The sequence below is a fragment of the Sphaerulina musiva genome (genome assembly GCF_000320565.1).
Source record: "Sphaerulina musiva SO2202 unplaced genomic scaffold SEPMUscaffold_2, whole genome shotgun sequence".
Taxonomy (NCBI): Eukaryota; Fungi; Ascomycota; class Dothideomycetes; order Mycosphaerellales; family Mycosphaerellaceae; genus Sphaerulina; species Sphaerulina musiva.
In genome coordinates, this window is record NW_016017384.1 from 733,307 (window position 1) to 760,286 (window position 26,980).

The 26,980-nt window shown below is 52.6% G+C and overlaps 12 protein-coding genes across 12 annotated transcripts; 7 read left to right on the forward strand and 5 right to left on the reverse strand.

Moving 5' to 3' along the window:
* Positions 1–2,967: 2,967 nt before the first annotated feature.
* On the reverse strand, positions 2,968–5,138 carry SEPMUDRAFT_147062 (splicing factor, CC1-like protein). Its single transcript, XM_016904060.1, has 3 exons — positions 4,275–5,138; positions 3,442–4,215; positions 2,968–3,387 (listed from the first exon to the last, which is right to left on the reverse strand). Exons 1-3 carry the CDS (start codon positions 5,105–5,107, stop codon positions 3,126–3,128), a joined length of 1,869 nt encoding a protein of 622 aa, XP_016763215.1. The 5' UTR covers positions 5,108–5,138; the 3' UTR covers positions 2,968–3,125.
* Positions 5,139–5,865: 727 nt separating this feature from the next.
* Positions 5,866–6,330, reverse strand: SEPMUDRAFT_36781 (uncharacterized protein; the record flags this gene model as incomplete). Its single annotated transcript, XM_016908648.1, has 1 exon — positions 5,866–6,330. A coding segment is annotated over one exon (465 nt), but the record flags the coding sequence as incomplete, so codon positions are not given.
* A 369-nt stretch (positions 6,331–6,699) lies between these two features.
* Positions 6,700–7,821, reverse strand: SEPMUDRAFT_130852 (uncharacterized protein; the record flags this gene model as incomplete). The annotated part of the gene is made up of 1 exon (XM_016902382.1): positions 6,700–7,821. One exon carries the CDS (start codon positions 7,819–7,821, stop codon positions 6,868–6,870), a length of 954 nt encoding a protein of 317 aa, XP_016763217.1. The 3' UTR covers positions 6,700–6,867.
* Positions 7,822–8,162: 341 nt separating this feature from the next.
* On the forward strand, positions 8,163–10,197 carry SEPMUDRAFT_154002 (uncharacterized protein; the record flags this gene model as incomplete). The annotated part of the gene is made up of 2 exons (XM_016907538.1): positions 8,163–8,955; positions 9,005–10,197. Exons 1-2 carry the CDS (start codon positions 8,535–8,537, stop codon positions 10,195–10,197), a joined length of 1,614 nt encoding a protein of 537 aa, XP_016763218.1. The 5' UTR covers positions 8,163–8,534.
* A 16-nt stretch (positions 10,198–10,213) lies between these two features.
* On the forward strand, positions 10,214–10,760 carry SEPMUDRAFT_147064 (uncharacterized protein). The gene has a single exon (XM_016904061.1). The coding sequence runs from the start codon at positions 10,395–10,397 to the stop codon at positions 10,710–10,712; it is 318 nt and encodes a 105-aa protein (XP_016763219.1). The 5' UTR covers positions 10,214–10,394; the 3' UTR covers positions 10,713–10,760.
* A 202-nt stretch (positions 10,761–10,962) lies between these two features.
* SEPMUDRAFT_147065 (uncharacterized protein) lies at positions 10,963–12,053 on the forward strand. Its single transcript, XM_016904062.1, has one exon. The coding sequence runs from the start codon at positions 11,038–11,040 to the stop codon at positions 11,731–11,733; it is 696 nt and encodes a 231-aa protein (XP_016763220.1). The 5' UTR covers positions 10,963–11,037; the 3' UTR covers positions 11,734–12,053.
* A 140-nt stretch (positions 12,054–12,193) lies between these two features.
* Positions 12,194–15,935, forward strand: SEPMUDRAFT_147066 (importin subunit beta-1). Its single transcript, XM_016904063.1, has 5 exons — positions 12,194–12,460; positions 12,546–12,604; positions 12,733–15,065; positions 15,120–15,277; positions 15,363–15,935. The coding sequence occupies exons 1-5, from the start codon at positions 12,421–12,423 to the stop codon at positions 15,392–15,394; spliced, it is 2,622 nt and encodes an 873-aa protein (XP_016763221.1). The 5' UTR covers positions 12,194–12,420; the 3' UTR covers positions 15,395–15,935.
* Positions 15,936–16,263: 328 nt separating this feature from the next.
* SEPMUDRAFT_105406 (uncharacterized protein) lies at positions 16,264–18,293 on the reverse strand (the record flags this gene model as incomplete). The annotated part of the gene is made up of 4 exons (XM_016900575.1): positions 16,264–17,307; positions 17,344–17,568; positions 17,622–17,726; positions 17,784–18,293. 4 exons carry the CDS (start codon positions 18,291–18,293, stop codon positions 16,264–16,266), a joined length of 1,884 nt encoding a protein of 627 aa, XP_016763222.1.
* An 875-nt stretch (positions 18,294–19,168) lies between these two features.
* Positions 19,169–20,721, forward strand: SEPMUDRAFT_79408 (FA_hydroxylase-domain-containing protein). The gene is made up of 2 exons (XM_016910220.1): positions 19,169–20,349; positions 20,405–20,721. Exons 1-2 carry the CDS (start codon positions 19,274–19,276, stop codon positions 20,559–20,561), a joined length of 1,233 nt encoding a protein of 410 aa, XP_016763223.1. The 5' UTR covers positions 19,169–19,273; the 3' UTR covers positions 20,562–20,721.
* A 212-nt stretch (positions 20,722–20,933) lies between these two features.
* Positions 20,934–22,426, forward strand: SEPMUDRAFT_147068 (oxidoreductase). The gene is made up of 4 exons (XM_016904064.1): positions 20,934–21,175; positions 21,304–21,534; positions 21,663–21,702; positions 21,787–22,426. The coding sequence occupies exons 1-4, from the start codon at positions 21,060–21,062 to the stop codon at positions 22,237–22,239; spliced, it is 840 nt and encodes a 279-aa protein (XP_016763224.1). The 5' UTR covers positions 20,934–21,059; the 3' UTR covers positions 22,240–22,426.
* A 1,112-nt stretch (positions 22,427–23,538) lies between these two features.
* SEPMUDRAFT_147069 (uncharacterized protein) lies at positions 23,539–26,631 on the forward strand. The gene is made up of 3 exons (XM_016904065.1): positions 23,539–24,702; positions 24,757–26,346; positions 26,425–26,631. The coding sequence occupies exons 1-2, from the start codon at positions 24,111–24,113 to the stop codon at positions 25,080–25,082; spliced, it is 918 nt and encodes a 305-aa protein (XP_016763226.1). The 5' UTR covers positions 23,539–24,110; the 3' UTR covers positions 25,083–26,346; positions 26,425–26,631.
* On the reverse strand, positions 23,539–26,631 carry SEPMUDRAFT_130859 (translation initiation factor 6). The gene is made up of 3 exons (XM_016902383.1): positions 26,425–26,631; positions 24,757–26,346; positions 23,539–24,702 (listed from the first exon to the last, which is right to left on the reverse strand). The coding sequence occupies exons 1-2, from the start codon at positions 26,457–26,459 to the stop codon at positions 25,644–25,646; spliced, it is 738 nt and encodes a 245-aa protein (XP_016763225.1). The 5' UTR covers positions 26,460–26,631; the 3' UTR covers positions 23,539–24,702; positions 24,757–25,643.
* Positions 26,632–26,980: the final 349 nt, after the last annotated feature.

Here is a 26,980-nt window from a genome sequence, read left to right on the forward strand (position 1 = left end):
GGACTCCGGTTAGAGATTAGATTATCGCGTCGGATTGTTTAAGTTACTAAAGCAACTTGGCGCGTTCCTCTCTAGCCTAGCTTACTCGAAGGAGTTGCTAGGCCTTAGCGGCCTCCGTCTCTTCGGCTTCTAGCTAAAGTGCGACGTCTACTTCCGTTAGGGTACTAGTCGCTACCGAGTCCTAGGTACTCGATCCTAAGCGTATCGTATTCTTTAGACCTATAGTTAGAGATACTTCGTTGTACAACAAAGAAGCGATTCGTATATAAAAGGATAAGATGTATAGGCTGAAGTATCTAATAGAAATATACTACTCGAATCGCTTAGAAGAAGAGTAGGAATACGTCTTCTCCCTCTGTTTATAAGTATATCCTCGGAGTACCCGGAGGCTCTAGCCTCTCGGGTCTGATTTAGAATATCTCGATCTGAGATCTCCTACTCTAACTCTCTATAAACTATCTTAACTCGGTATCGGCGGTAAAGGTCTAGCCTAAACCCTCTTAAATCGTAGTAGCCCGTTCTAGCCTATCTTAGGTGCTCCCGGGCTATTCCGGGTCTGTCCTAAGATGTCTGTATCGCTGTCTAGTCTAGATCCTAACAGAAATACTAGAATTCCTTAGATTACTATAAGATACTATCCTTATCCGAGTCGACAACTAAGTAGCGATTCGAATCTCGAACAATCCGGAGATATACGAAAAGACGAAACATATCTGTATTCAGTATTATTTTATAAGAGAACTCGTTAAGAACAAAACGATTACGATACTATACGTGCCTAGACTATTTAATATAGCCGATATCTTTACTAAGGTACTAAGCCAAACAGTTTTCGAGTAGTATATAGTAGGAATAGGGATCTTTGGACTATATAAAGGGAGGACTAAGAAGTTGAAAGAGACGGGTATTAATAGTAATTTAATTAAGGCGTTTATAGGGTTTATTAAGAAAGGCTACTCTTTTCCTACTATAAAGGCAGAGGTTTTTCAAGAGGGTCCTAGGAATTGATTTGTAGTAATTAGGGATATTATAGAGTTATATTATAACCGACTATCGGCTAAGTAGGAGTGTTAGTAACTGGGTCAAGGTCAGGGGTATAACCGATGTCGCTTAAGCACAAAGATATAAGGCACGGGTAGGTGCATCAGATACTGAATCAATTTAATAGCTCATAATCTTCAACAAGAGGGAGAGAGAGTTCTATAGGAATGAAGGGGTGGTCCCTTGTCAAAATGGTTTGTTGTTAGAAAGACTAGGTAAGGTATATGATAGGGTGATCGCTCGAAAGTATGCACTAGTAGAGGTATCAGTACTACCTTAACGACGGCTTCTTGGGGGGGGCGTTGTTGTTGTTGGAAGACTAGCGGAGGATGGATGTAGGATGTTGGTAGTACTACTGTATAAGTATACTAGGAGATCAGGCGATGTAAATAAAGGTACCTTACCCTAGAAAGATTTCTTCTGTAAAGCGAGAGACTCGACATCGTGGTTGTAGTGATTTGAGCACGTGCTTCACCTATAGCAGTCACTCTACGGCAACCTGTATGGAAAAGAGTAAGAATCACCTCTCTCTCTCGAACCAGAAGGCTCGCAAGACTGTGTTTCCCTCCGTAAGCTTTGGAGCTGGCAGTCGGATTATGGTGCCCTCCTGCTATTCGACCTCAAAATTATCGCTGCTGGATACTCGCGCCCATGGACTGTACTATCTCCTAGGAGGTAGCCACAGCGAGACTCGCGCGTTTGTTCGCTCAGTAGCTTCACTCCAACTAAAAGTGGGTCAGAGCTCCATGAGAACATTACGCGCCAGAACTACTTTTCTGCGCAACTCCTCTTCGTCAACAACATTAACAACAACAGTCCACCGGCGACACTTGAGACTCATACCAACAGTCATCAACCATCCTTGAATGACTCACAAACAAGATCCGCCATGATGAAGAAAATTGCATCTCTTGCTGATTGATGTAAGGCAGCAGGCTATCCACCTACCTGGCAAATCCTTTTTTTCCCACTTACCGCTGACTGACTGATTGACTGACTGACTGACTTACTAGAGACCGGAACGTACCAGCACGGCACGCCGCCGATGAAGAATCTACACCAGACTCGTGGCATGGTCTTCGACCCTTTTGTCCGTTGGATAGGGAGAGAGAGAGAGAGAGAGAGAGCAGCGCGTGCCACAGCAAAAAAAGAAGGGGGAAAAAAAAGAAAATCCGCTAAAGGGCAAGATTACCTACCATACCATACCATACCATATCATACCTCGAACGCCTTCTTCCCCAATTTAGCCTTCTATTCTCCTCCCAAAAGCTCGAGTATATTCCCCAAAGGAACATCCAGTATTGAGCTGCGGAGAATCGTTCACAGCATGACAACAGGCAAGATGGGCTCAGAGCAGCGGTGGCAGAGGCGATTCTTTTGCTTTTTCCTTTTCTTCACTTGATCGCATATTCATGCGTGAGGGAATGGTAGCGGCGCGGAGGAAGAGGCCAGAGCAGGGAGGAGTAGGAGTAGGAGGTACAAGGGATTGTATGAGCAAAGAGAAAAAAAAACCCCGTCCTTGAGTTGGTAGGGAACCGGCAAAGTGATAGCGCTCGCGCGCTCTGTCATCCGGACGAGAGGGAGAGGAGCCGATGATGGGTCTTGTGCGAATGCGAGACGTGTCTACATCTCGCATGTTTAGATGCAAGCTCCAGTTCAAGGGTCAGCAACAGCGGTATGAGGAGAAGATGCATATATGTACAGAGTGAAAACAGCCGTGAGCCGTGATACATACTCTCATAAAGTACATGTAGTTTTGTACAGAATTCGTACAGAATTCGTTTTGTACAGAACTCTAGCGGTATGTTTCTCCGCTGAGTTACTCGTCGTGGACCAACGTTGCAGCCGCAGCCACACCCGTCTAGTTGCCCAGACGTTGAACGCCCCAGTTGCCAAAGCATGCAACGAAAAAACCTCCAACATTTTGCCGCAGCCACACCCGTCTAGCTGCCCAGACGTTGAACGCCCCAGTTGCCAAAGCCTGCAACGAAAAAAACCTCGAACATTTTGTCATGTCCTGCTGTGCTGTTGCGCCATGCCCACCTTCGAGCATTGACCCCAAAATACCGTGACTAGTACCTACCTCAGACGTTGGCCGCCTTTGGGAAGTTCATGGTGTAGACCGCGTCGACTACATACTGTGCAGTGATCATGCGGCCGGCGAACCAACGACCATTGAGGCCCTTGAAGGCGTTCTCGCCGCCCTGGACGCGATCGAACTTGACGTAGACTTCACCATCGTTGTTGTCGAGAGCAAGGTCAATGTGAACCACTTTGCCATACTTCTCCTCACATTCAGACTTGACGTCGTCTTTGAGTTCCTTCTGCCAACCTGGCTCAGACTCCCTATCATTGTGTAAGCATATGACCCGTATTTCTCTGGCGAAATGTGACACTTACTCGTTCTGATTATACATGTTCTTGATCAAGACACATCGAGAGGCAGAAGGCTGCTCGAAGGTTGCTGGCTTCTTAACCTGTGTCTTGGGCGCAATCTTTTGCTCAGGCTCGTCAGTGCGCGCAAGCTGCTTCATGAGTTTTTCGCGACTGTAGTTGTGGAAATCGACGCCGCCAACATCGGTATCATCGAGAGCCGATGCACCACCGGTCTTGTCGACATCGCGAGCTGCGGCTGGTCGATCGAAATTGCCCGTACCGCCAGCGTGCGCACCACGTCCGCCCAGACCACTAAACTGGGAACCTTTTTGCGCAGAGGGAGTGTGCGAACCAAATTTCACCAGCAGTGTCTGTGTGGACTCAGTGGTGAATTTGTCGTTGCCAAGTCCAACGCGAATCGGGCGACCAGCAAGCTCGAAGCCGTTCATCTTTTCAAGGGCCTCTTTAGCCTGTGCCGGATCAATAAACTGGACAAAGCCGTAACCCTTGGAGCGACCATTTTCCTCCTTCTGCAGCTGAGCAAACTCCAGCTCGCCAAACGGCTCGAAGACGTTCTTAAGGTCTGCTTCAGTGATGGAGAAGTGGATATTGCCCACATACAGTCGATGGAATGGAACACCGTTCGACTGAGTTGCAGTGCCCTCGGTAGTGCGGGCCTGGCGATTCTTCTCTGCTTCAGTGAGTTGGGCGATGATGGGAATGCCGAGGAGTTTCTGTCCTGTAAGTCCAATGGCCTTCTGCACGGATTCTTCGTCTTTGAACTCAACATATCCAACACTGTCGACAAGGTCAGCGGTGCAATCTCAACGGGGGCGAAGGCGAAGGGAGGTACTCACCCTTTGGAGCGTCCACTGACTCGGTCCTTCACAATCTGAGCATCAACAACCGGACCAACCTGCTCAAAGAAATCCCTAAGTTCTCTGGATCGGAGTCGTGCAGCCAATTGCTGCACGAACACCGTGCGTCTGTCACGTTCGTCATCAGTCGGCTCTGGTGTCTTGCGCTTGTTACCTCCATCCCCGCCGCGGTAGCTGTGGCGACGATCTGATTGCGACCCATGGTAGTCGCGGCCTCGGCGATCTCTGTCGTCGCGACCTCCGCGAGGTCGGAGCGGGGAGCGAGAGCGGCCGGCGCGGCGGTCGCGGTCTCCACCTGGGCGGTAGGAGTCGTTTTCGAAACGAGGGCCGCGGCCTCTACTATCACGTTGTATATAGTAGTGGTCGTCGGCCCGGTCGCGCGAGCGGTGTCCTCGACGTCCCTCGTTCCTTGGGGATCGACTCCGACGCCGACTACGGACACTGCCATTGGCGCTATGCTTGTCCGACTCGTCATCCGTAACTATACATCTTCCGTAGCGTCGTGTACGACGTTCGTCCTCGAGCTCTCGATGCGTCAAATACCTGCCGCTACTCATAAAGTCGCGGTCTGCGTCGCTTCGGCGCTGGAGGCCGCTATCGGTGTGTCTGCTACTCGGACGGAAGGGCAGGTCGAGTGAGTTTGCTGGCGAAGGCGCGACGTCTGGCGAGGTGCCACCCATATGGTGGTCGGCGTTCGCATTGCCATTTGCTTCGGCCTTCTGCTGGGCAATCTTCTCCTTGGCCTTCAGCTCTTCAGACTCCAGTAGATCGGCGATATCTAGATAACCGTTGTCTGTTGGTGGGTTCGCCATGTTGTGTGTGCGGTGCAATGTAATCTGCTTTTGATGGCTCACACGTTGACAAATTTGGCTTTGCGTGGATGTTGGATGCTCGCTGCCGAGTCAAGAGGTGCGTGCCGTGCGTGCGCGCGTGCAGAAAGAAGTCGGACGGCGAACAATGTCGGCACAGCGAGCGCTGCGCTGCGAGGGGGTGAGGTGGGGGAGTAGAGGGTGCAGGCGGGTGCGGGTGAGGTGAGGTGAGAACGGGGTTGCGAGGGCGAGATGAGGTGAGGGAGCGTCTGCAAATGGGTAAGGGGCAAGGGTGATGGGAGCTGAACAGTGACTTGCGCGCAATGGGTCAATCAGTCAAGAGATCAAAATGTCGTTGCTATGGATGTGCGCGGACGATGATGATGATGACTGTGCGTGGTCGGTCGGACTTTTGCGCGAGCTCGAGAATGAGAATATAGCGGCAGCACTAGCGTGCACGGCCGCTGCCGCCGCTAGAACTACTTTGCTACCACGTAGAACCAGACGGAAACAACTGCCGGCGGAGAATAGCCGACGAATGCCATATATTATTATTAGTGATATCACATGACCTTCTATAGGGACGTCTACATCTTCTCCCCCTGGGCCCCCTCGCTAAACACTCTCTGCTCATGTACTGACGGACTCCCCCTGACGACAGCACAAGCACGATGGAAACAATGAATGCTAGGTATGCTACCTGGTACTGATCGTCCTACTCACCACACGAATGACGGGAGCACTCAGTACAAGCAGCCCTACTACTTCATCTCAGACGCAACAGACTCGGCACCCTGTGGCTCGCGATCCTGCGCAGAAGCCTTCTCACCCCGTCCGATCACAGCATCGTCCTTGTCCAACGCACGCTGACTCTTGTGTTGAGGATCATGCGGGTTGACCGTAGACTGAGTCGCACTGCCACCAACACCCTCGGGACCTCCACTTCGAGCATTGGCACCGCTGCGAAGCTCTGCCGAGCTCTGCTCTATGGGCTTACCAAGACCCTGGTGCACATCACCAGATGTCGCTCCTTGTATGGTGTCTGAAGCCTTTGCAGTCTCCCCTTCGCCGACGCCCTTCTTGTAGTAGTTCTGGACTGGAGGGGCTTCGTTTTCGGGATGTGGCTCGTAGGTGTCCTTAGCTGGTGCACTGCCGGCTGGCAGAACCTCTGCGGTAAACTCGGGAATTGCATTGTTGCTACCAGGAACGATTTTGCCCGGTTGGTGCTAGACTCGGCGTCAGCTTCGAGTCGTTCTTGTCCGTGGCCTTGTCTTGCAGCAAGAAACGTACCTTATCATTGATTGTAGGCTCGGGCTGGGGCACAGCAGAGCTGAATTGGCCCTTGTTTCCTTCGATGCTGTTTTCGGCCATGGTGAAGCTGTTGGTATCACGCGGAGAAGATGTGTTACAGTGCTACTAAGGTATGATTCAAGATATGGTTGATGAGTTCTTGAAGTCAAGTAAAGCAACACTTGGCATACCTATGGAAGACGTAGTTCTTTCGCAATATACAGGTAAATATGCCGTCATTGCGGCGCCTATACGGCTCCTGAGCATTGAACCGGGCGAAGACCTTTCTTGGCATTCAGGCTCCCCTATTCAAGTCGCACATGGATTATCGATCATATTCATGCCATACAGCACAGTACACCCCACTGTACACCAGTGTTCAAGCAGTCGTCTCCAAAAGGTGTCTCCATACCCTCCTGCTCACTTTCCTCATCCCTCGCTGCTCTATATTCTGACTGCCTTGAACGCATCTTTCAGCCCGGACGTCCTCCATGTAGAGCAGCACCACTCCTAGTCCTAGGCATATACAGCAGCGACTTGGGGACCGCGGTGCCAGGTACGCGATCACCTTTTGGTGACGGACGAGAAGACCGAGGCCTCGTCACGGTATTGAGCTTTCTGATCGGGTCCTTCTCTGTCACAATAAGCGGCTCGCCTGGTATCATGGAACACGGTCTACCTAGCTTCCCAAACTCTTTTACTTCCTTTTCGATGTCGTTTTCCAGCACTCGTCGGCCATATGCAATCTGCTGCTTCAGCCATTCGCGGTCCAAAGGCCCCATTCTTGCTTCGGTCCGTGCAAAGCGGTCTTTCAGGTCTCGTAGCTGTGCACTTCGATGCTCTTGGATATGAGTTTGCACGCACGCGGCGCATACGAATCCTTCCTTCGTAATGACAGCATTGGCCCAACGCAACGTCTTCTCATTGTATTCTCGTAGGCAATTGCTGGCGCATGGGACGGGCGATCTGGTGATCACTTTGTGTCCACAAGGATGTAGATGATGAACGAGAGAGCCGGTTGTACATGGGTCTGATATGTGCGGGCTCATGTACGGAGAGCTGCGAGGAGTGAGGGTTTGTAGCTTTCTGGCGGATGGCGACAATTCCTTCTCCGCGTGGCTCGTCTGAGATGCGACAGATGATGGCGTAAGGAGGACTCTGCTTACACATGCCAGCCGTGATGTTCGTGCTTCTAGCCTGATTGGCAGAGCCGACGGCGGCGTCTGAGGGCGGTTCAACACGAACGCAATCCCGCTGTCTCGTGGTGATCTCGAAGCTGTACAAGATGCTGTGGCCGAAGGTACTGGGAGATAGGAATGCGGAGTCGCCGGTGTCGAGGGCGCGCTGTTACGTCGGCGACGTGCGTACGGCACTGGCGATCGTGCTTTCGGGTCCGGCCTTGGTATGCTCGACTTGATGGTCGCCATGGTTTTTCTGCTTCTTTGTATCGAGCCCTGATATGCGTGTCAACTCCACGTCAGTGTTGGGATTGCGTGGTGACGGGATGAGGGCTGGAAACACACACAACCCCGTACAAAGCGTGTCTTAGACAAACAGGGCGGCAGAGGGCACGGTCTGGTTTGCCACGATGAAGCAATTCAGTTGCTAAGACATTGGTTGAAACAAGGACCAAATCACATCATAAGCCTCCATGTGCCGCACAGAATCTCTCAATCCATGAATGGCGAGAACAATTCGTGTATAGACTGACATATGCCGCCAGGCATGATCGTGGCGTACCTATCGCCTCATATATCGAATGAAGACTAAGGTACCTTACTTATAACAGCGACGACGGAGCTCATATCGGCAGCTGCAATGCACCTGCGCGAATCAGCAAGTGCCATGCATTTTACATCTTGCATGGCAGCTGCGTTGGCAGCTACGAAGTGAGGCAAACTGAAGTGAAGTTGCATGTCATTCTCACTTCGCTGCCTGGTCACCCGGCAGTGGGCCGAGCCTCGTGCAGGTCAGGCCGCCTGTGTACCAAATCAGCGGGATATAAACATAAACAAGTTTCGAACTTGAAAACAACAACTTCGAATTTCGAGTTTGTGCGTCACCACTCGACACTCGCCGTCTTTTCATTCCTTCAGTGCAACTCGAGTATTCCTTCACTAGCACATCCATCCTATCATCAATGGCCTCTTCGCAGGTGCCTCACTACGACACAATGGTGATCATCAAAGACGAACCGCAGGATGATGACTTCCTGATGCCAGATGCCGCTGCGCTTCCCACCGCGCCAACGCTGCGCGTCCACCAGGGGCTGCAAACCGGACGACACCTCACTGTGTCAGACAACGGTGAGCCAAGTGCTTCGAAAGGCCGACAGGCACATCCACCTCCACCTCCATCATCGAACCGCGCCAAGGCACCAGATGGAGGACCCCACAATTCCATGTGCTTCGAGGAACCATACCTGAGCCGACCTCAATTTCATCGTCTCATATGCGGGCACGACATTGCGACGGTTGCCGTCGAGAGATGCGGGGCAAATTGCCATCCTCCGAGTCGACCCACTGGATCAGACCAGAAGCCAGACAACATGAGATTTGAGTGTAAAGTTTTCCAACCATGACATCTTCGAGTATGCACTGACAGTACCAGGTCCCGATCCACAATGTAAACGAAGAGCAAACGTCCTGCCATCATTTGACCAGAAGACCAGGCGGCGAAAATACGGCAGAGTATGTGTGCTTGCCCATGTGCGAGGACGCGACTCCGAGGCAGACAAGGCCTGGGACGAGGAAAAGGGGCGCCAAAATCATCACTCTGCCAGAACTAGGGCTGCTCGTTCTTTTGGCCGCAAGACTAGCCGCTCGCCGTCTCCGAAACGCGGACAAATTTCCGGGCCGCGAGGCGACCGACCAGAGACTCGTTCGAACCTGATGAGACCTAATGCCACTGAGCAAGATCTTGGGAGAGTGAGGCCAGCTGTGGTTTTTAGCGAATTGGAGATAGCCCGGATGGGCCCAACACAGATGAAGAAGAAGTTAAGCGTGGCATGCTACGAAAGGAGGGTGAAACAATCGAGGCCAGTACCAGGCCCGGCCTTCACAGAACCAGAGGGACCTTCGAAGGATTGGGACGCCGTTCCTGTCGGTGATCAAGACAACGCTGAAGTTGAAGCGGCAGAGGAAGACCACGCTGAAGAGGAGGATGAGTTGCACTGCGTGTGCAGATCTTCCGATTGCCAGTGGATGGTCGAATGCAACAGGTGCGACGAGCCGTTCCACCCTGGCTGCATCGGCAAGGGCGCACATGACGCAGCCCAGTACGAACTGCCAAGTCGAGATTTGTTATTCGAGTTCGACGCCAAAAACTCAACGTCCGAGTTCTTGTGCCTTTTCTGCGAAGCTCATGGAAAGGTTGAAGCTGGGATCCGTGACCAGAGGAGGAAAATGGCAGAGCACTTCAAGCGCAGTGAACTTTTGCTGCAATTCCACTCGAAGCTCATGGCGCGGAAACAAACGGCCCTTGATCGAGCACAGGGTCAGGAGCAGGAAGACACCGTCACAGCTTTTTTCGCCAGCATCGAGCAAGAAATGAACGAATGTGGCAGTCTTCAGTTGCGGGATTGGAGAGCGTTGCTCACAAAGGCCTTGGAAGTGCCTCTCGCACCTCCAAGAATAAGAAAGCGCGGTGCCGCAGAAGTCGAGCCTGAAGAAGCGGGTTCTGCTCTTGCGGTTCCATCCAGGGACAACGCCGAACCGCCGCGCAAACGACAGGCTTACATGGAGGGGGAAGAGGTGACTCTGCCTATAATCCCCCCAAAGCAGGCGCCGATTGTTCGTATGTGAGGCAGTTCGTATTGCTGGCGACTCGTGGAGGGCAAGTAAAGAGAGCTTGACAGAGCTTGGATGGGGGTCGTTGGTTGTAGTGCGATGGATGTGGACGTGCAATGTGTGGACGAAAGGATTCCATTTGTGCGAGTATCAACTCGATGCAAGACAGCTGCGTTTGTAATAGGCTGCTGTAGGCATTCAATGAGGGCTCAATGAGTGTTACTCACATGGTATCACAGTGCGCGCTGTATCACAGCAAGCGCCCTCTCATCTCTATATGGTCTTGTGTTGAGGTTACTGCCACCAAGCCAACATGGTGTAACTCAGAGTACCAGAACACGCGAACCATTGCTCCTCCATGTATCCTCCGTCTTCTTGTCACTTTTCTTGTTGGACTTGGGTGGTGCCCTTCACCGTCTCCCTTCTCCCCTCTCCTCTCCTCTCCTCTCCTCTCTCCTGTCCTTTTTCTGATCCGATTTCCGTATTGCTACCGCCGAAAGGGCTTGGTGGGAGAGAGAACAGTGTACTGAGAGTGTCTATAATATCAGGACACTCATTGCAGCGAACGGAAACGCAGATGTCTGAGGGAGCGAGACAATGGAGTCAGTACTCGGAAGATGTGAGGAAAGAGTGAGGTCTGTGGCAGATGTGGAAGTGGAAGCCTACCTGGTCGGCGACCAATCGTCTTTGGCACGTTCGCGTCGTGTCAGCGCCCAACTTACTTCTTCCCGCTATTCCTCTACCGGGCATACATGCATGGTACGACGGACGGGAGTACACAGCAGACATACCGCACTTCTGTAGGCTCTCCAATACTCGTCGCCTACAGTCGCAGTCACTACCACTTTGCCCATCATGCCATCCGAGCACAGAGCAAAACGGCAATACCAGCCCTCCAACCAGACCACACTCACCTCTTTCTTCTCCCGAACGACGAATACGCCGTCACCTTCACTTGACCACGAGACGCAGTCTTCTCTGCTCAACGTGGGTATGCGTGTTAGAAAGTCAGTTCCGGAGGGCTACAAAACACACAAGACACTCGGGTCGCCCGCCTTTCCATTCCCCAGCTCTGCTCCCTCTCGGGCACAAGCAGTCTCAGCCACGACGATACAACCCAGCGCGAGGACGATGAGCTCTACGATGAGCTCGAGAGAACTCGTGCCGTTCTGTGGACTGCACAAGACAGGTGGCATAGAAGTACCCGCCTCATCAGCACCGGCGGCAATGCAGCACGACTACGACGAAGATATGCCAGAGCTATATATGTCGCAGAGCACGACGTCCACACAACATGCCTTCTATGGCTCGTCTTCACAGTCTGCGAGCAACAAGAAACGAGGCTACGAGGATGAGGCTGAGGACGACATGGACTCCTTCTTCCACGAGGGGGATGCGATCAGCGAGGAGCTGGATGCGATGCGACCAACAGCCCGGATCAAGTCCTCTTCCACGCGCAAGCCTGGCAGCGACCATTTGCACATTGTCGGCGATGACGATTTCGAGGAAGCGCCTTTCCTCGTACCGATGGACGTGGAAGAGGAGTACTAGGACTTGCAGGTAGCAAGAAGAGATGAAGTATGCGCATTCGATGCGTACTACTCATGTGCTCGGCATTCTGTACACTGCCCTGTATGCTACGACATGGTATACTATGGCGACTTTTGATTTTATGATACCCGGCGACATGGTGGAGTGTAAGGTAGCCTGTGTAGGTATGTACATGTTAGGTAGGTGCCTTAAGGAGGTAGATCATGTAGGTACCGTAGGTTGGTTGGTTTATTCTTTCCTCGCGGCTCCCGGTCAGGGGGTGCCCGTAGACTAGTTCTATAATAGGTGGGGCTCTGTTGTGGACGGCAACAAACAGAAGCACGTAGTCATAATATAACAAGCACGTCGAAGTTCAGTAATCAGTGCGAAAGGTGGCAGTTCTACTTCACTTCACTTCCATCACGCTTCTCCTGCTGCTGCTGCTGCACATTCAAATCACTTGCTCGACGCGGAATCACCCCACATCGCTCTCTTCCAAGTAGTTCCCAGCTGAGAGTGCAGCGACATCCACGCTGGTCCCTGCGTCAGGACTTTCGCGCCCACCAACTTCCTGTCAAAACCGAAACTACATCAACCACACACCACTCACCACACTCTCTTTTTCATGTAATCCAGAGCGACGAAGCTCGCACACACACCACCCTCCTCCGCACCACGGCATCCCCATCCACCACTCGAGTGCCCATCATGGATGTCAACCAGGTGCTCACCGGCACCCTCTCGCCAGGTATGTGTGTGCCTGTGCAGCCAGAAAACAAACACCTCCTCCACGCCTGAGAATGATGGTCCAGAAGATGCTGACCCGTCCGCAGACTCCAACACACGAACCCAGGCCGAGACGCAGCTGTCGCAGGCCGCCGAACAGGACTTTGTACGTACACATCGTTGCTCCGCTGCCTCCTCCCCGCTCCACTCACCCCCTCTCCTCCTCCACCTCCTCCTCCTCCCTTCCGCGTTGATACAAACGGCATGCACTGACCCCTGGCCGTGGTACCATAGTCCGGATACCTCATCACTCTCGCACGCGAGCTCGCCAATGAGCAAGCCGACGCCACAGTGCGCATGGCCGCTGGTCTCGCTCTGAAAAACTCCTTCTCCGCTCGCGACTACGCCCGCCTACGTCAGGTCCAGCAACGATGGCTGGAGCAGATAGACCCTCAGATCAAGACGCAGGTCAAGCAGTTCGCTTTGCAAACATTGGGTACAAACGACTCGAGAGCGGGACAGTCGGCTGCGCAATTCATTGCTGCCATTGCTGCCATCGACCTGCCGCGTGAGCAATGGCCGGAACTAATGGCTACACTGGTGGAGAACGTGGGCAATGGCAGTGATCGCACCAAGCAGTCCTCGCTGACAACAATCGGCTTCATCTGCGAGACCGATGACCAGGACCTTAGGGATAGCCTGGCCCAGCATAGCAACGCTATCCTCACCGCGGTTGTTCAAGGCGCACGCAAAGAAGAGCCCAATGCTGAGATTCGAAATGCAGCCATCACCGCGCTGGGCGACTCCCTGGAATTCGTGCGAACCAACTTTGAAAACGAAGGCGAGCGCAATTACATCATGCAGGTCATCTGCGAAGCCACACAAGCCGACGATACACGCATTCAGCAGGGTGCTTACGGGTGTCTCAACCGCATCATGGGCCTGTACTACGAGAAGATGCGCTTCTACATGGAGAAAGCACTGTTTGGCCTGACCATCCAAGGCATGAAGAACGATGAGGAGGACGTCTCGAAACTGGCCGTGGAGTTCTGGTGTACAGTCTGCGAGGAGGAAATCAGTATTGAGGATGACAATGCTCAGGCACAGGCAGAGGGCAGCACCGAGCTGCGACAATATTTCAACTTCGCGCGCGTCGCTACTCAAGAAGTCGTGCCTGTCCTTCTCGAGCTGCTGGCTAAGCAGGACGAGGATGCTGGTGACGATGAGTATAACATCTCGCGTGCCGCCTACCAGTGCGTGCAGCTTTGGGCTCAGGCCGTTGGTAGTCAAGTCGTGCCTCAAGTCCTTGCTTTCGTGGAGAAGAACCTTCGGAACGAAGACTGGCACTACCGGGATGCCGCTGTGTCTGCTTTTGGTGCCATGATGGAGGGCCCAGACGAGTCCGTCCTGGATCCGCTTGTCAAGCAAGCTCTGCCCGTCCTCATCTCCATGATGGGCGATAGCCATGTCCAGGTCCGAGACTCTGCAGCATTCGCTTTGGGACGCATCTGTGAGGCTGTCTCTGACAGCATTGACCCCCAGGAGCATCTGCAGCCTCTGATCACTGCGCTCTTCCAAGGCTTAGCTTCGCACCCGAAGATGGCCAGCTCCTGCTGCTGGGCCTTGATGAATCTGGCTGACAGATTTGCGGGCGAGCCTGGCTGCCAATCCAATGCACTTTCACAGCATTTCCAGGCGAGTGTTCAGCATCTGCTTCAGCTCACCGAGAATACGCCAGACAACATGCTTCGCACTGCAGCATACGAGGTGCTCAACGCTTTTGTCACCAATGCCGCCAACGACTGTGTGCACATGGTTGCCAGCTTGAGTGATGTGATCCTTCAGCGATTGGAAAGCACCCTCTCGGTACAAGTCGTATCCGTGGAGGAGAGGCTGACCCTGGACGAGCTACGCACTTCTCTCACCTCAGTCATCATGGCTATCGTTCAGCGACTTGAGAAGGAGATTGCCCCACAAGCTGACCGCATCATGCTTCTGTCGCTACAACTTCTGCACGCCCTGCCGGCCAAGTCCAGCGTGCCAGATACCGTGTTTGCGACCATCGGTGCACTGGCGAATGCCCTGGAAGGCGACTTCGACAAATACATGAAGGACTTTCAGCCTTTCTTGCTCAAGGCGTTGGATAATCAAGAGGAGCCGCAGGTCTGCTCGATTGCCATTGGTCTTGTAACCGACATTGCCCGCGCTCTGGAGCAGAAGGTCCAGCCCTACTGTGATGAGTTCATGAACAGTCTTCTCACCAATCTGCGCAGCACAACTCTGGGAAATCAGTTCAAGCCTGCGATACTGCAATCATTTGGTGATATTGCGCAGTCCATTGGTGGCGCCTTTGAGCCCTATCTGTCAGTGGTCGCGCAGGTGCTTCAACAGGCTGCCGGTATCAGCACTCAGGAGAACGCATCTAGCTTTGAAATGCTCGACTACATCGTCTCGCTTCGAGAGGGAATTATGGATGCTTGGAGCGGTATCGTCATGGCACTGCGCGGATCCAACAAGCAGCAATTGCTGCTGCCTTATGTTGAGTCCATATTCTCGCTTCTGCACAGCGTCTACCAAGACCCGAACCGGACGGAAGCTCTGCTGAGGTCTAGTATGGGTGTCATCGGGTAAGCTATTCTTGCAAACTTTCACACGAGTGTCTAGACTGACCGTCGTCGCAGCGATATCTCCGAGGCATTTCCCACTGGGGAGATCAGCCAATACTTCCGACACGAGTGGCTCACGGCCATGGCCCGCGAGACTCGTGCCAACAAGGACTTTTCTCAGCGAACGCAAGACACAGCCCGGTGGGCGCGAGAGCAAATTAAGCAACAAACGAGTGAGTGATTACATCTCCCTGTAATGGCAAAGCTCGTGCTTGCCCTTTACATCGCTATCAGATATTCTTACTAACACCGCCCTAGCCGCGGCCGCTCGTAATGCGACAATGTCCTGAACACGCGCAACAGTTATACTCTCTGAAGAATAATGCCTCTCGTCCGCACTTACGGAAGCGGTCAGCTACCCTTGTCGCGAAACTACGATCGCTGGGTCCCGTATGCCACATCGCGTCTGTTCCGTTGCATCCTGCTCTGAGCCACATTAACATGAAACTACGAGAGCTGTGTACAATCATGCCCATGATTGCCACGGAACTTACTGATGGTCGAGTTGCGAAATCCGCAAGCCTGCGACGTGCCAAGCAGCCAGGCGGTGAAGCTGCTTGATACGCCATGCAGCGGTGCTGCTACGCATATACCCGAAGTACGACATCACGAGACGACACACGCAAGACGCGCCCCAGCACGCATCGATACCCAGCACGCCACCATTACCCTTTTGTCTGCCACCGCATGAATGAGAACGTTTAGCACAGGAGAAGCCTAGTGCGCTGAACAGGAGGAGAGCACGCGGCAGGCTATAGATTCTAGCATAGCATTGAGCGCCTTTGGTTCTAGATCTAGCCATGCTACTAAACGAAAGCCTTCATACCCGACTCATTCGAATCTGTACCTTTTCACAACTCTACTACTCACACTGGTCAAGGGGGGTGTGGTTTTCAATTCACGAACAATGAATAGTTGGCGCGGCTTCTGCCAGTACAAGGTACGGTATAGACAGAATGCCAGTCTGAATGCGACGGGGCTGTTGCCAAGTGAGCCTTCAAGTAGACTTTGTGACTCCAAGGTGCCAAAAAGAGTATACACCCAACCCACCATGCCGTTTCGACAACCAATATACAAGCTTCAACAATTGTGACATTCACAAAGGCTTTCTTTCCAGCAAAGACTGACTGACTGTCTGTCGTCGTCGTCGTCGTCGTCGTTATTCTTGTTGCAATTTTTTATGTGCCCGACGTACCATTTCCGACAGGACATTTCCATAGCAATCAGTTTTCCGGAACCCAGCAAGCTCTTCATACTGTTGGATTTCTTCCATGCCATATTCGTCGCTTTCAATATCAAATTCATGGACTGTTTGTTGCGGTTGCTTTGGATGGCTCTGCGACGCCAACGATGGCGACGATGACAACGACGACTGCTTTTCATAGACATAGTCAAAGTCGTAGTTACCACGCGCCTTTTCCAAGTGCCGGTTCCAATCGAGTTGAGTTTTGCTGGCGGCTTTCCACAACCATACTGCGGCTCGGACTTCTGGAGTTAGGGTTGCGCTGGGGCAGATGAATGCTGCTATGTATTGAATTCGTCGAGGGGGGTGCTGCCATTGGCCGTGAGAGTCGGTGGATGCAGCGGGAGAGGGTGGATCTGAAACTGGCTGCGTGCTGCCTTTGTCTGGATCTGTGGTGGGCTCTGGTGTGCTCGGTTGTGCAGCAGGTTGCGATGAAGCTGCTGCTGGCGTTGGTGATTCTTCTTCAGTATCATTTTCTCCTTCGAAGACTGCCCATTTAGAGGCGTATAGATTGGTGTTGCTGTTGCGGCTTGCTTCAAGAATCTCCCGGTCAAGGTTGCCTGCTGAAGGCTTGCTAGCATAGGCTGTTGCCTGGATGGCATCGGACGCACCATCGACCTGAGATACGCCGAATGGGTCGTGAAACGACTCTTCAATGACTGTATCATGTGCTTTCTCTGACGGTGAATTTGCTGAAGAATGGTCATCGTCGTTGTGCCTCTCTAGGTCGCGGGTTGCCTGCACAGCATCAGACGCATCATCGACCTGAGATACGCCGAATGGGTCGTGAAACGACCCTTCGATGATTGTATCATCTGCTTTTTCTGACGCTGAATTCGCTGACGAATGGTCATCGTCGTCGTGCCTCTTTATGTCGCTAGGGGAGATCGTTTCGGTGAATTGAGAGGCGTGCCGTCGTTCTCCAGGATGTCGAGGTTGCTCGAGACTGTAGTGGCCTTCCTAAAGCCACTCCAGACAGTTCAAGCAGATGCAAACCTCTGCCTCTTCCTGGGATGGCTGGGTGGCCGAGGGCTGTGAAGTCAGATAGAAGGCTCCAGGGGCTATGTATTTAGTCCGGGCAAGGCAGCCGAGCAAAAGACATTCGATGCGGGAATCCGATGCTGCGGATGGAGACATTTGCCATAGAACCAATTTCGATCCCGCAGAGAGCAAAAGCCTGATGCCATCTTCTGTCTCGGCTCCTGCTTGCCAACGCAAAGCCTAGATATGTTGATGAGTAGCTGGATGCGAGAAGCATGATCGGAAGCACATACCACAGACGTCTTCTCAGCAAGGTCGGCCAAGGTTTGCGAAACCATGTCCGCCAGCTCTGCCTTGAGCGGTCGCTCTGTAAATCTGCCAGAATAAGAGCCACCAGTCTGTCATATGTTAGTTCACATCGCCGGTTCGATTCTCGATCATGGTGGTCATCTTACATTGAGGCCAATATGATAAACACGTCTTTCGTCCTCATCCAAACATTCTAGCTCATGCTCGCCAACTTCGTACATATCAATGCTGATATCGGATATGTGACGTCCATGGTGTTGTCGGAAGGTCTCTGAAGTGAGTGGTGAAATACGAGTCCCAGGTTCGGGGGAAGTACCTGATGCGGCTGTTTGTGTACCACTTGGGGACTTGTTGATAGGGAGGAAGGAGGCAACTGTGTAGGCAGGTGAGCCTGGCTCATGGAGGGCCTCAGCCTGGCCCGCGGAGCATTCTGGTATACACGCAACGCCGAGTTGTGGCGCATTGGAGCCATCATGACAGCGAGAGTTGTTGCAATGCGGCGGTGCGGTCTTGTCCAACGTCGAGGGAGAGGAAGTCTCATTCTGCAGAGAATGCCTTCGAACGAGTGGCGTGTCTTTTGCCTCGCCCAGATCCAGTAGTGCTTCTGTCGCAGTGCATTTTGGCCGTTCTGAGCGACAGTGGTCGTGGTCTGCCATCAGATGCAAGTGGCGACGGAGCGGTGTCGCGCGTGTTCAGCTTTCTGCGTGGTCTGTATGGTAAAGTCCCTAACCTAACGAATGAAAAAGACGCTGGCGATGAAGGGAGACTTCACGCGGCGTGTTGTCGACTTGACAACATGGATTACTTTTCTAGCTGCTTCCAAGTGCACATTACCGTACCTGGTGAATTGTCGACGAGCATTCATCACAAGTTGGTGTCTTCACCCACTCCAATGGCTGACTGAACTTCATGGGCCTACCTGGTACCTTACTTCCTCTTCACATGATCCTACCTCTTCTGTGATATCGGCCTGTATACTAGGTAGAACTAGTGCATTTGCCCTGGATGCAAGTTCTAGGAGATGAGAAAGGAGGAAATCCAGTGGCATCCTTCCATTGTCCATTGTCCGGAAGCATCGCTCGCTGGCGTCGGGTGCTGACAGTGTCCGGCTCGCCGAGTTGTTTACAGTAGAAGTGAGAACTATTTCTAGATGCTCGCCGGGCAACGCACTTCCGCCTCATCCATCATACCAGGTATGGTATGGAACATATAAGACAGTTCGACAGTACAACAGCATGATCTATTGCATACCTTACCTAAGGTAGTACCTCCGAGTTCAGGACGATATCAAATTAATCGCGCAGAGACTTTCCCATCATTTCACTACGAAACCGACACTCGCGCGTGCGCCAATCAAACGCGACCCGTCAGCCCATCTGTGCATCTGTGCATCTGTGCATCTGTGCATCACACAGGAGACGCGGGTGGCAAATCGTTGCGAGGCCCGACGCGGATCTCAGGGCACATGCATACAGGGATATAGAATTCATCGTCTTCCCTCGCTCGACTCCTTATAACCTGGACTTTGCGACTTAACTTTGCTTCCTGAAACTCTTGCTTGCCCTGCTATCCATTGATCCGCACACGCACGCACGCACGCACGCACGCCCGCACGCCCGCACGCGCAGCCTCCAAGATGCCGGGACGAACTCTCCCGACTCTACCATCATCAGAAGTCTCCTCCCACAACACCGAAAAGTCATGCTACGTGACGGTCGGCACCAAAGTGTACGATATCACTCCATTCTTGGAGGATCACCCTGGTGGTGGTGATTTGATCCTGGAATATGGCGGCAAGGACGTCAAAGAGATTATGGGGGATGAATTATCGCATGCGCACAGCGAATCTGCCTGGGAAATCATGGACGATCACCTGATCGGCTTTGTGGCGACGGAGAAAGTATTGGATGCGGCTATGAAGAGCAAGGATCCTTTCAGTATCTTGCCGATGGAGCCCACAGTCACGGGCATGGACGAGCTTGACAAGGCGGACACCGGAGCCGTGGAAGACGTGACAGCGAGACAAGAAGTGGAAGCTCATGGCGCAGGAGAGGGTAAAGCAGTATATGAATCAACAGGCTTGAGCTCAGAGGAGGACTTGAGCAAAGAAACCGACCTCACGCAAGACTACAAGAAGCACAAGTTCCTCGACCTCAACCGCCCACTATTGATGCAAGTATGGAATGGCGGATTCACCAAGGCCTTCTATCTCGAGCAAGTCCATCGCCCGCGTCACTACAAGGGCGGCGATAGCGCGCCCTTGTTTGGCAATTTCCTTGAGCCGCTTTCGAAGACGCCGTGGTGGGTGGTACCTACGGTCTGGGTGCCTCCAGTAGCGTACGGTACAGTGCTGGCCGCCCAGCACTTGAGCCCTATTGCACTTGGACTGTACTGGGTCACTGGCCTTTGCATCTGGACAATTGTGGAGTACGGACTGCATCGATGCTTGTTCCACATCGACAACTACCTACCGGATAACAGGGTGGCCTTGACTCTCCATTTCCTGCTTCACGGCATTCACCACTATCTCCCCATGGACAGGCTGCGACTTGTCATGCCGCCCACGCTTTTCTTGGTCCTGGCCACGCCTTTCTGGAAGCTGGCGCACACGGTCTTCTTCTACAACTGGTATGCCGCAGTGGCGGTGTATTGTGGCGGCATCTTCGGATACATCTGCTATGATCTCACCCATTACTTCCTACACCACAAGAAGTGAGTGCATAAAACATCTCCCATCCTTTTGTTATTCTTGCTAATCAAGTCTTAGACTGCCGTCCTTCTACCAAGAATTGAAGAAATACCATCTCCAACACCATTTCATGGATTATGAGAACGGTTTCGGTGTCACGAGTCGCTTCTGGGACCGAATCTTCGGTACAGAGCTGCCACCACCTCCGCAGCCAAAGGTGCTCAAGACGACTTGAGGGCACTGCACAGCATCACAAAAAATCACAGCATGAGATGATGAAGCAGCATGGCATTAGATACCTAGTAGCGTTGGGCGTTCGGGGCACATGATACCACCACAGCAAGTGTTAATTGTAGATATTAAGACATCACTTGGTAATAATGATACCTAACAGTTCATGACACCACCGTTTCCTCAATACATACCTACATGTACAGTGCTTCCCCGTACACCCATGTTTCTTCCAGGTTGTATTGCGATGGCCGGCAATTTTGTAAAGCAACCTCAGGCATAACTTATCCGCAATCAACCTCGGCTTCCTTGACACGACCTCGTCTATCGATATACCTCCTACCCTCCACGAAAGCTCATAGAAACGAGCCACACAGTACATGTAGGTCAACGTCTGATTCAATTCTCGGGCTTCACGATTTCTCTCTCTATCTCTCTGCCTCTATCTGCTACTATTTCTCTATCTACCCCATAGCATCTAAAACACAACCGCCCACCCAGCATGTCGGCCGAAGCAGACGTCAAGCTCCATGACTTCAAGAACATTTTCTCGCTGCAAGGCAAAGTCGCAGTCATCACTGGTGGATCACGAGGACTAGGTCTCCACGCTGCATCTGGGTGAGTAGTACCAATGCATGCATGACTAGGAGGAGAAGGATGAAAAAGCACGAGAAGCACGAGAAGAAGCGAGACCACCAAAAAGCTAACCATCAACCCTTTCTTCTTCTTCTTCTCCTTCCACACAGTCTCGCCCAAGCTGGCTGCTCCAAGATCTTCATCACGTCCCGAAAAGCGCAGGCCTGTGAGGAGGCTTGTGCCGCTTTGAATGCCCTGCCCAACACGCAATGCAAAGCGATTTCCGTGCCCGCCGATATTGCGAAGCCAGGAGAGGTGGAGAGGTTGGTGAAGGAGGTGGAGAAGCATACCGATAAAGTGGATATCCTGTTCGCGAATGCGGGTGCTACTTGGGGGGCAGAGTGAGTATTTTGGACATTGTCGCGCTCTTTGGCTCTTCACGATGCGTTTGGAGAATACGCTAGAGTTGTGGAGTTGGGGGGATTGTTGCGACGACAATGCTGGATGTGGAGCTGACTTTATGTGACAGATTTGATAAACACCCGGAGAGTGCTTTCCAGAAAGTTATGGTAAGTTCATCACAATACATACCTGCACAACAAGATGAGACCGTGTGGTCACGGGTAAGGATTGTCCATTAACAAAACCCACAGGACCTGAACGTCAAGAGCGTATTCGTCTGCTCACAGAAGTTCGCACCCCTTCTCCGCAAAGCCGGATCGATCTCCGACCCTTCGCGAATCATTGTCACAGCATCCATTGCTGGAATTGGCGTTGGAACACTGGGAAAGCAGGGAACATTCGGATACAGTGCTTCGAAAGCCGCAGCACTCCATCTCGGCAGGAACCTCGCACTCGAACTGGGACCGCAGGGGATTCTGGTGAATAATATCGCACCGGGTTTCTTCCCCAGTAAGATGGCCAATGGACTGATGGAGATGAGTGGCGGCGTGGAGAAGTTGAAGGAGTCAAGCCCGAATAAGAGGTTGGGCCATCCGGAGGATATTGCTGCCGCTGTGGTATTCCTTTGCAGTCGGGCTGGAAGCCACTTGAATGGTGCGACGATTGTGCTCGATGGTGGGAGTGTATTGCAAGCGAAGTTGTGAGAGATATAGGGATTGCTTGGTTCATGTCATCACAACAGTTCTCTTTTCTTTTTCTTTTTGTGGTACTTCTTCCATCTAAAGGCTTCACGATGCTGACCGCAGACTGACAAGACATGGGAGATTATCATGAAATGTTCAATATAGTATGACATTGGAGAAGAAATTGCCCATCAACGGCAAAACTAATTACACGACTACAGGTTGGTACCTACCTAGTTCAAGAGTCTACGTCGTACCAATGCTGGCTCACTCGGCGGCCGCCAAGGCTTGCAATCAATCGCATATTTCTCGCGTTTATGCATCTATACTTACCTGTATTGCCTCAAGTCTGACAAGGGACAGCGAGAGACGAACAATACATAACCCTCCCGTGGGATTCTGTTGATGAAGAGCGAACATTGCCCCATACCACATGTCAACATGGCGGTCTCTTTGCCGCCGCCACCCTTCACGCACGCACGCACGCATGCTTGGACCTATCATACTGCGTACCTGATATTTCCGAGCATGGTGCAAAGATCTGGTATCTGGGGTCATACAAAGAAAGGTTCAGGCGAATGGGTAGTGAACAATGTGGTAGAGTAGGGTGGAGCGGGTTGAAGATCACATATAGAAGATCGTAATCGGTGCGACGTGTTTAGTTCGACGTGATGGGATTGCGACTCGTATCGGCTTGCAAGATAGATGAGAGTGCACACCACAGTGTTATTGTGCAGTCGAGAAGAATGGTCTGGGAGGGACGGGAAGCTGTCAGGTACACCACCTCTTCTGTCCATGACGGACAAGGCGAGACCATGTGACAGCCGATGCGACCGCTGATTGGTGGTCTCCAAATGCAGGTGGAGGCATCCCAAGAGGAGGCAGCCGGATCACAGACACGCTTTGAACAGCTCGTCGTGATCACATGCGCCTCGCTCACCATTATCGATATTGTTGTCGTTGCGACAGATAACTAGAACTATCTGTATCAACTACCTACCTACTATAGGTACCTGATCTTCCTTATACCTGACCTACCTTATGCTCGCAACTGAACTAGATCCCCACTCCCACCAAGCACATCTCACGCCGCTCGCGAGGACAGAATCAATATTCTAATCAATTCCCTACCTAACTTAATGCTTTGAGGATCCCAGCCCTGCCCCAGGCACTGCCCCAGCTGTCCACAACTTCTAGCCGTCGAGACTCTTTCGACCGACTTGCCTGTGCTTCATCTCCAGGCTCACGTGCAACACGTGAGAAGATATAGCACGCCCCGACGAGAAGCACTTGTGAGTAACATCCCTTTCATACGCCTGTAGCAAGACGCGCAACCTCCACACCGGCGCCTCCAATACCGATCGCAGGACGATACCATCCGCTCACTGCGACCCGCGCGCTCACCACGGCCTCCCCGCTGATGCTGTTGCATTGCGATGAAGGCCGATGGTGATGAGGATGGCGCGCGTCGACGGCGACGCCAACTTCAACTCACCCGTCGCGGCATGCCTCGAGACCGTCGCGCATACAAGCGTATGACGGCGACTGCAGCGCCGTGGGCATGAAGCATGCTGGCACAGAAGCATGAAGCTCGTCCAGCGTCTGCAGCAGCCTCGCAGCTGGTTGCCTTGACTGTCCTTATCGCCGTGTGAGGCGGCGCATGACTGCACATATTGCTGCCGTCGAGTCACATGGACGCGCGACTCGATCACGAGCTGACATGTCTTGCACCACAAGTGCAGTAGTAGCTTCTTCACACACGATACGACCCGCGAAACGCGCAGTCGTGACCGAGACACCTCCCGGCGAACCACGCCGACCTTGTTCGCGTTCCCCAGCGTTTAGAGTACCTACCCCCCGCCCCGCTTCACTTGTTTCAAGAAACAATCGTAATGGCATCAATCACGAGCAAGCGAAAGCGCGACAGTAACGACCTACCACAAGCTCGAATTGGTCCCGGTATGGAAGCCAATCAGTTCGAGTCGCATTACAATTTACCCGACGACGATGGAATGGGCCATCACCAGAACGAGATGGCCTTCCAGGCACTGGCTTCGCACAACGCAGACATTGGAGATTCCGGAGACATGCAACACCAGCAGAACCACGGCGATATGCATGCACACCACCACATGGGACCACAGCCCGGACAGAGCGCGAGCGATACGGCAGCGGCAGCCATGGCGCAATACCACACCATGACTGTGCCCCAATCGACGGAGCAGGCCTTCCAGAATCAAATGAACCATGAGCAGTCCGGCGAGAGACCCACGAGTAATCCCATGGATCAAGGCAACATGGTTGGCCAGCAGAGGACACCGAGTTTCGGCGACTTTGACCAGAGCGGTGCCAACGATGGCATGGCTCCTCCGAACGGCGCAGGATCCCCGACTGGAAAGGGCGCAAACAATGGGCAGGGCACGCCCAAGCCTCAAGTAGGCACTGAAGAGTGGCACAAAGTTCGACGAGACAATCACAAAGAGGGTGCGTATTTTCATATGGCCCCGCTGTCAGTGATCACCAGCTAACGTCCACCAGTCGAGCGTAGAAGGCGAGAGACCATCAACGAAGGCATCAACGAGCTTGCCAAGATCGTGCCGGGCTGCGAAAAGAACAAAGGCTCAATTCTCGCTCGCGCAGTTCAGTTCATAACACAACTAAAAGAAAACGAGACGCAGAACATTGAGAAGTGGACGCTCGAGAAATTACTGACCGAGCAAGCCATCGCCGAGCTCAGCTCCAGCTGCGACAAACTCAAGGCCGAATGTCAGCGTGCCTGGGCCGAGTGTGAGCAATGGAAGAAAGCTGCGGAGAATGTTGGTGTACACATCGACACGGATGCTAAGGAACCAGACGAGGCCTAGCCGGTAGGCCATGGGGATGGAGATGGGAATCCGCGGCGCTACTTTGTATGCTTTTTCAGACCCCAGACTTTTTTGCTGACCCACGACCCGAGTGATGATGATACCTTTTATATCTGTGTGAGTGCTCCATCATGGCACACTATCGCCAGCACGAACACACACAGAGACACGAATGGCGTTTTTACTGGGACGGGTTCATGATACACCAGGAGCTTGTGCTTGCCCTGTATTGCTTCGATTGGAGAATCTGAGAATATTTCATTTTCATTTTCCCGTATCTAGAGTTGTGATGGATAGTTCACATCACGACTTTCTTTTTCTGGAAACTGAAAACCGAACTGAGAGTGTCCGTTTCCGGTCGTTTTCGCGTAATCTGTATTCTCATGTTACAGGTGGATCTGCAAACAAAAAGAATGCGATCCCGTCACCCTCCCAACGCCGCGCTCAATGCCATGTTTTGGTCCCTCTCAACCTCACAGGGACCATTAATGGAAGACCATCCAAGTCATGAAGCTGTCTTGTTGCCATAACCTCATCCAAAGTGCCTTCCTTGCACTACGTCTAGTAAAAAGACTCGACCATGGAGTTCTTGTTCTGCTGGATCGTGCTGGGTCCCATTCCCTCGCCCAATTTGAACACGGACTCAATCACGCTCAGCTCCGTCGCAGTCGTGTCCAGACCGGTCACGGCCATCCAGTCATTGACCACCATGCCAGCGCCCACGACGGGACTGCCGCGATTGACACTGCCCGCTACCAGCGGCACTTGCAGCAGACTCGACAGCTCATCCTGATCCTGAATCGACGTCTTGGGATGCACGATCCCGCCTTGATTCGACAGAGACATGTATGAGCCCGTCAGCACATTGTCCGCAATCGTCTGTCTGAACACTTCCACGCCGAGCACATCGGCTATGATTTCCTCCGTCTCGCGCTCGAGATCGGGATGTACAAGCGCCACATGGTCGTTTGCGCAAATGACGTTGCCCAATGCTGATAGTCGCTCTTCTATTCTCTGAATTTTGACTTCATCGGGAATCGAATTGCGGAGATGTTGGAGTTCTTGGTCGGTGGTGGATGTGGGTACGAGAAGGCCTTTTTTGTTGCCCGCGGTGAGTCGTCCGACGATGCGTGTGCCGGCAATGGTGCAGTGGCAGATGGGAATGACATCTTGCAGCTCGGCTTCGAAGACGGAGTAGAAGTTCTCGGAGGCACCGACGGCGACGAGGGCGTATGAGTTGGTGAGCGTGGAGAAGACGCCGACTCTGTTGGGGTGGTTATGTGTTAGTTCTTGCTCGAGAATTTGCTGCAGAGGCTGACTTCATATGGCGGGGCAGGCATACTCGTTGGAATTTTCGAATGAGGCACGGACTGCCATGATTGCGGTTGTGGTGTCGTTGCTTGTGATGGTTGTGTTTTCCAATGCGGCGACGGAGGCTTTCAACTAGGGAGGTATATTGGGGCTCTCAATGTGCTTGCGTTGATGCTGAAGGTGCTCTGACGGAAGTTTTGAAGCTGATGCCCGCTGAGGTAATAATGGCTTGCTAGCGTGGCTGGAGTCATCCATCCATGTACTCACCACGACCGCCCGCCACCCGTTCGCAGAACCTGGAGGATGATTCATCGTCTCTCATCCGCACTCATCGCCATGATGCATCTCAATTGGATCAGATACCTAGCTAACGCCGCGGTGACTCACTTGTGCGATGACTTGGCATTTTCAGTCAGCATCTCAGAATCGATTGCTGTCGTCTTATCCGTCTATACGACAGAGCAGCCTGACTGGACCGAAGGGATGGGCCACGCGACAATTGACGTGCCGAGATGCAGGCCATTGAAGCCTTCGTCGCATCGGTCGACAACTGCTGCTGGTCTGCTCGTACAGCGACATGAAATTGT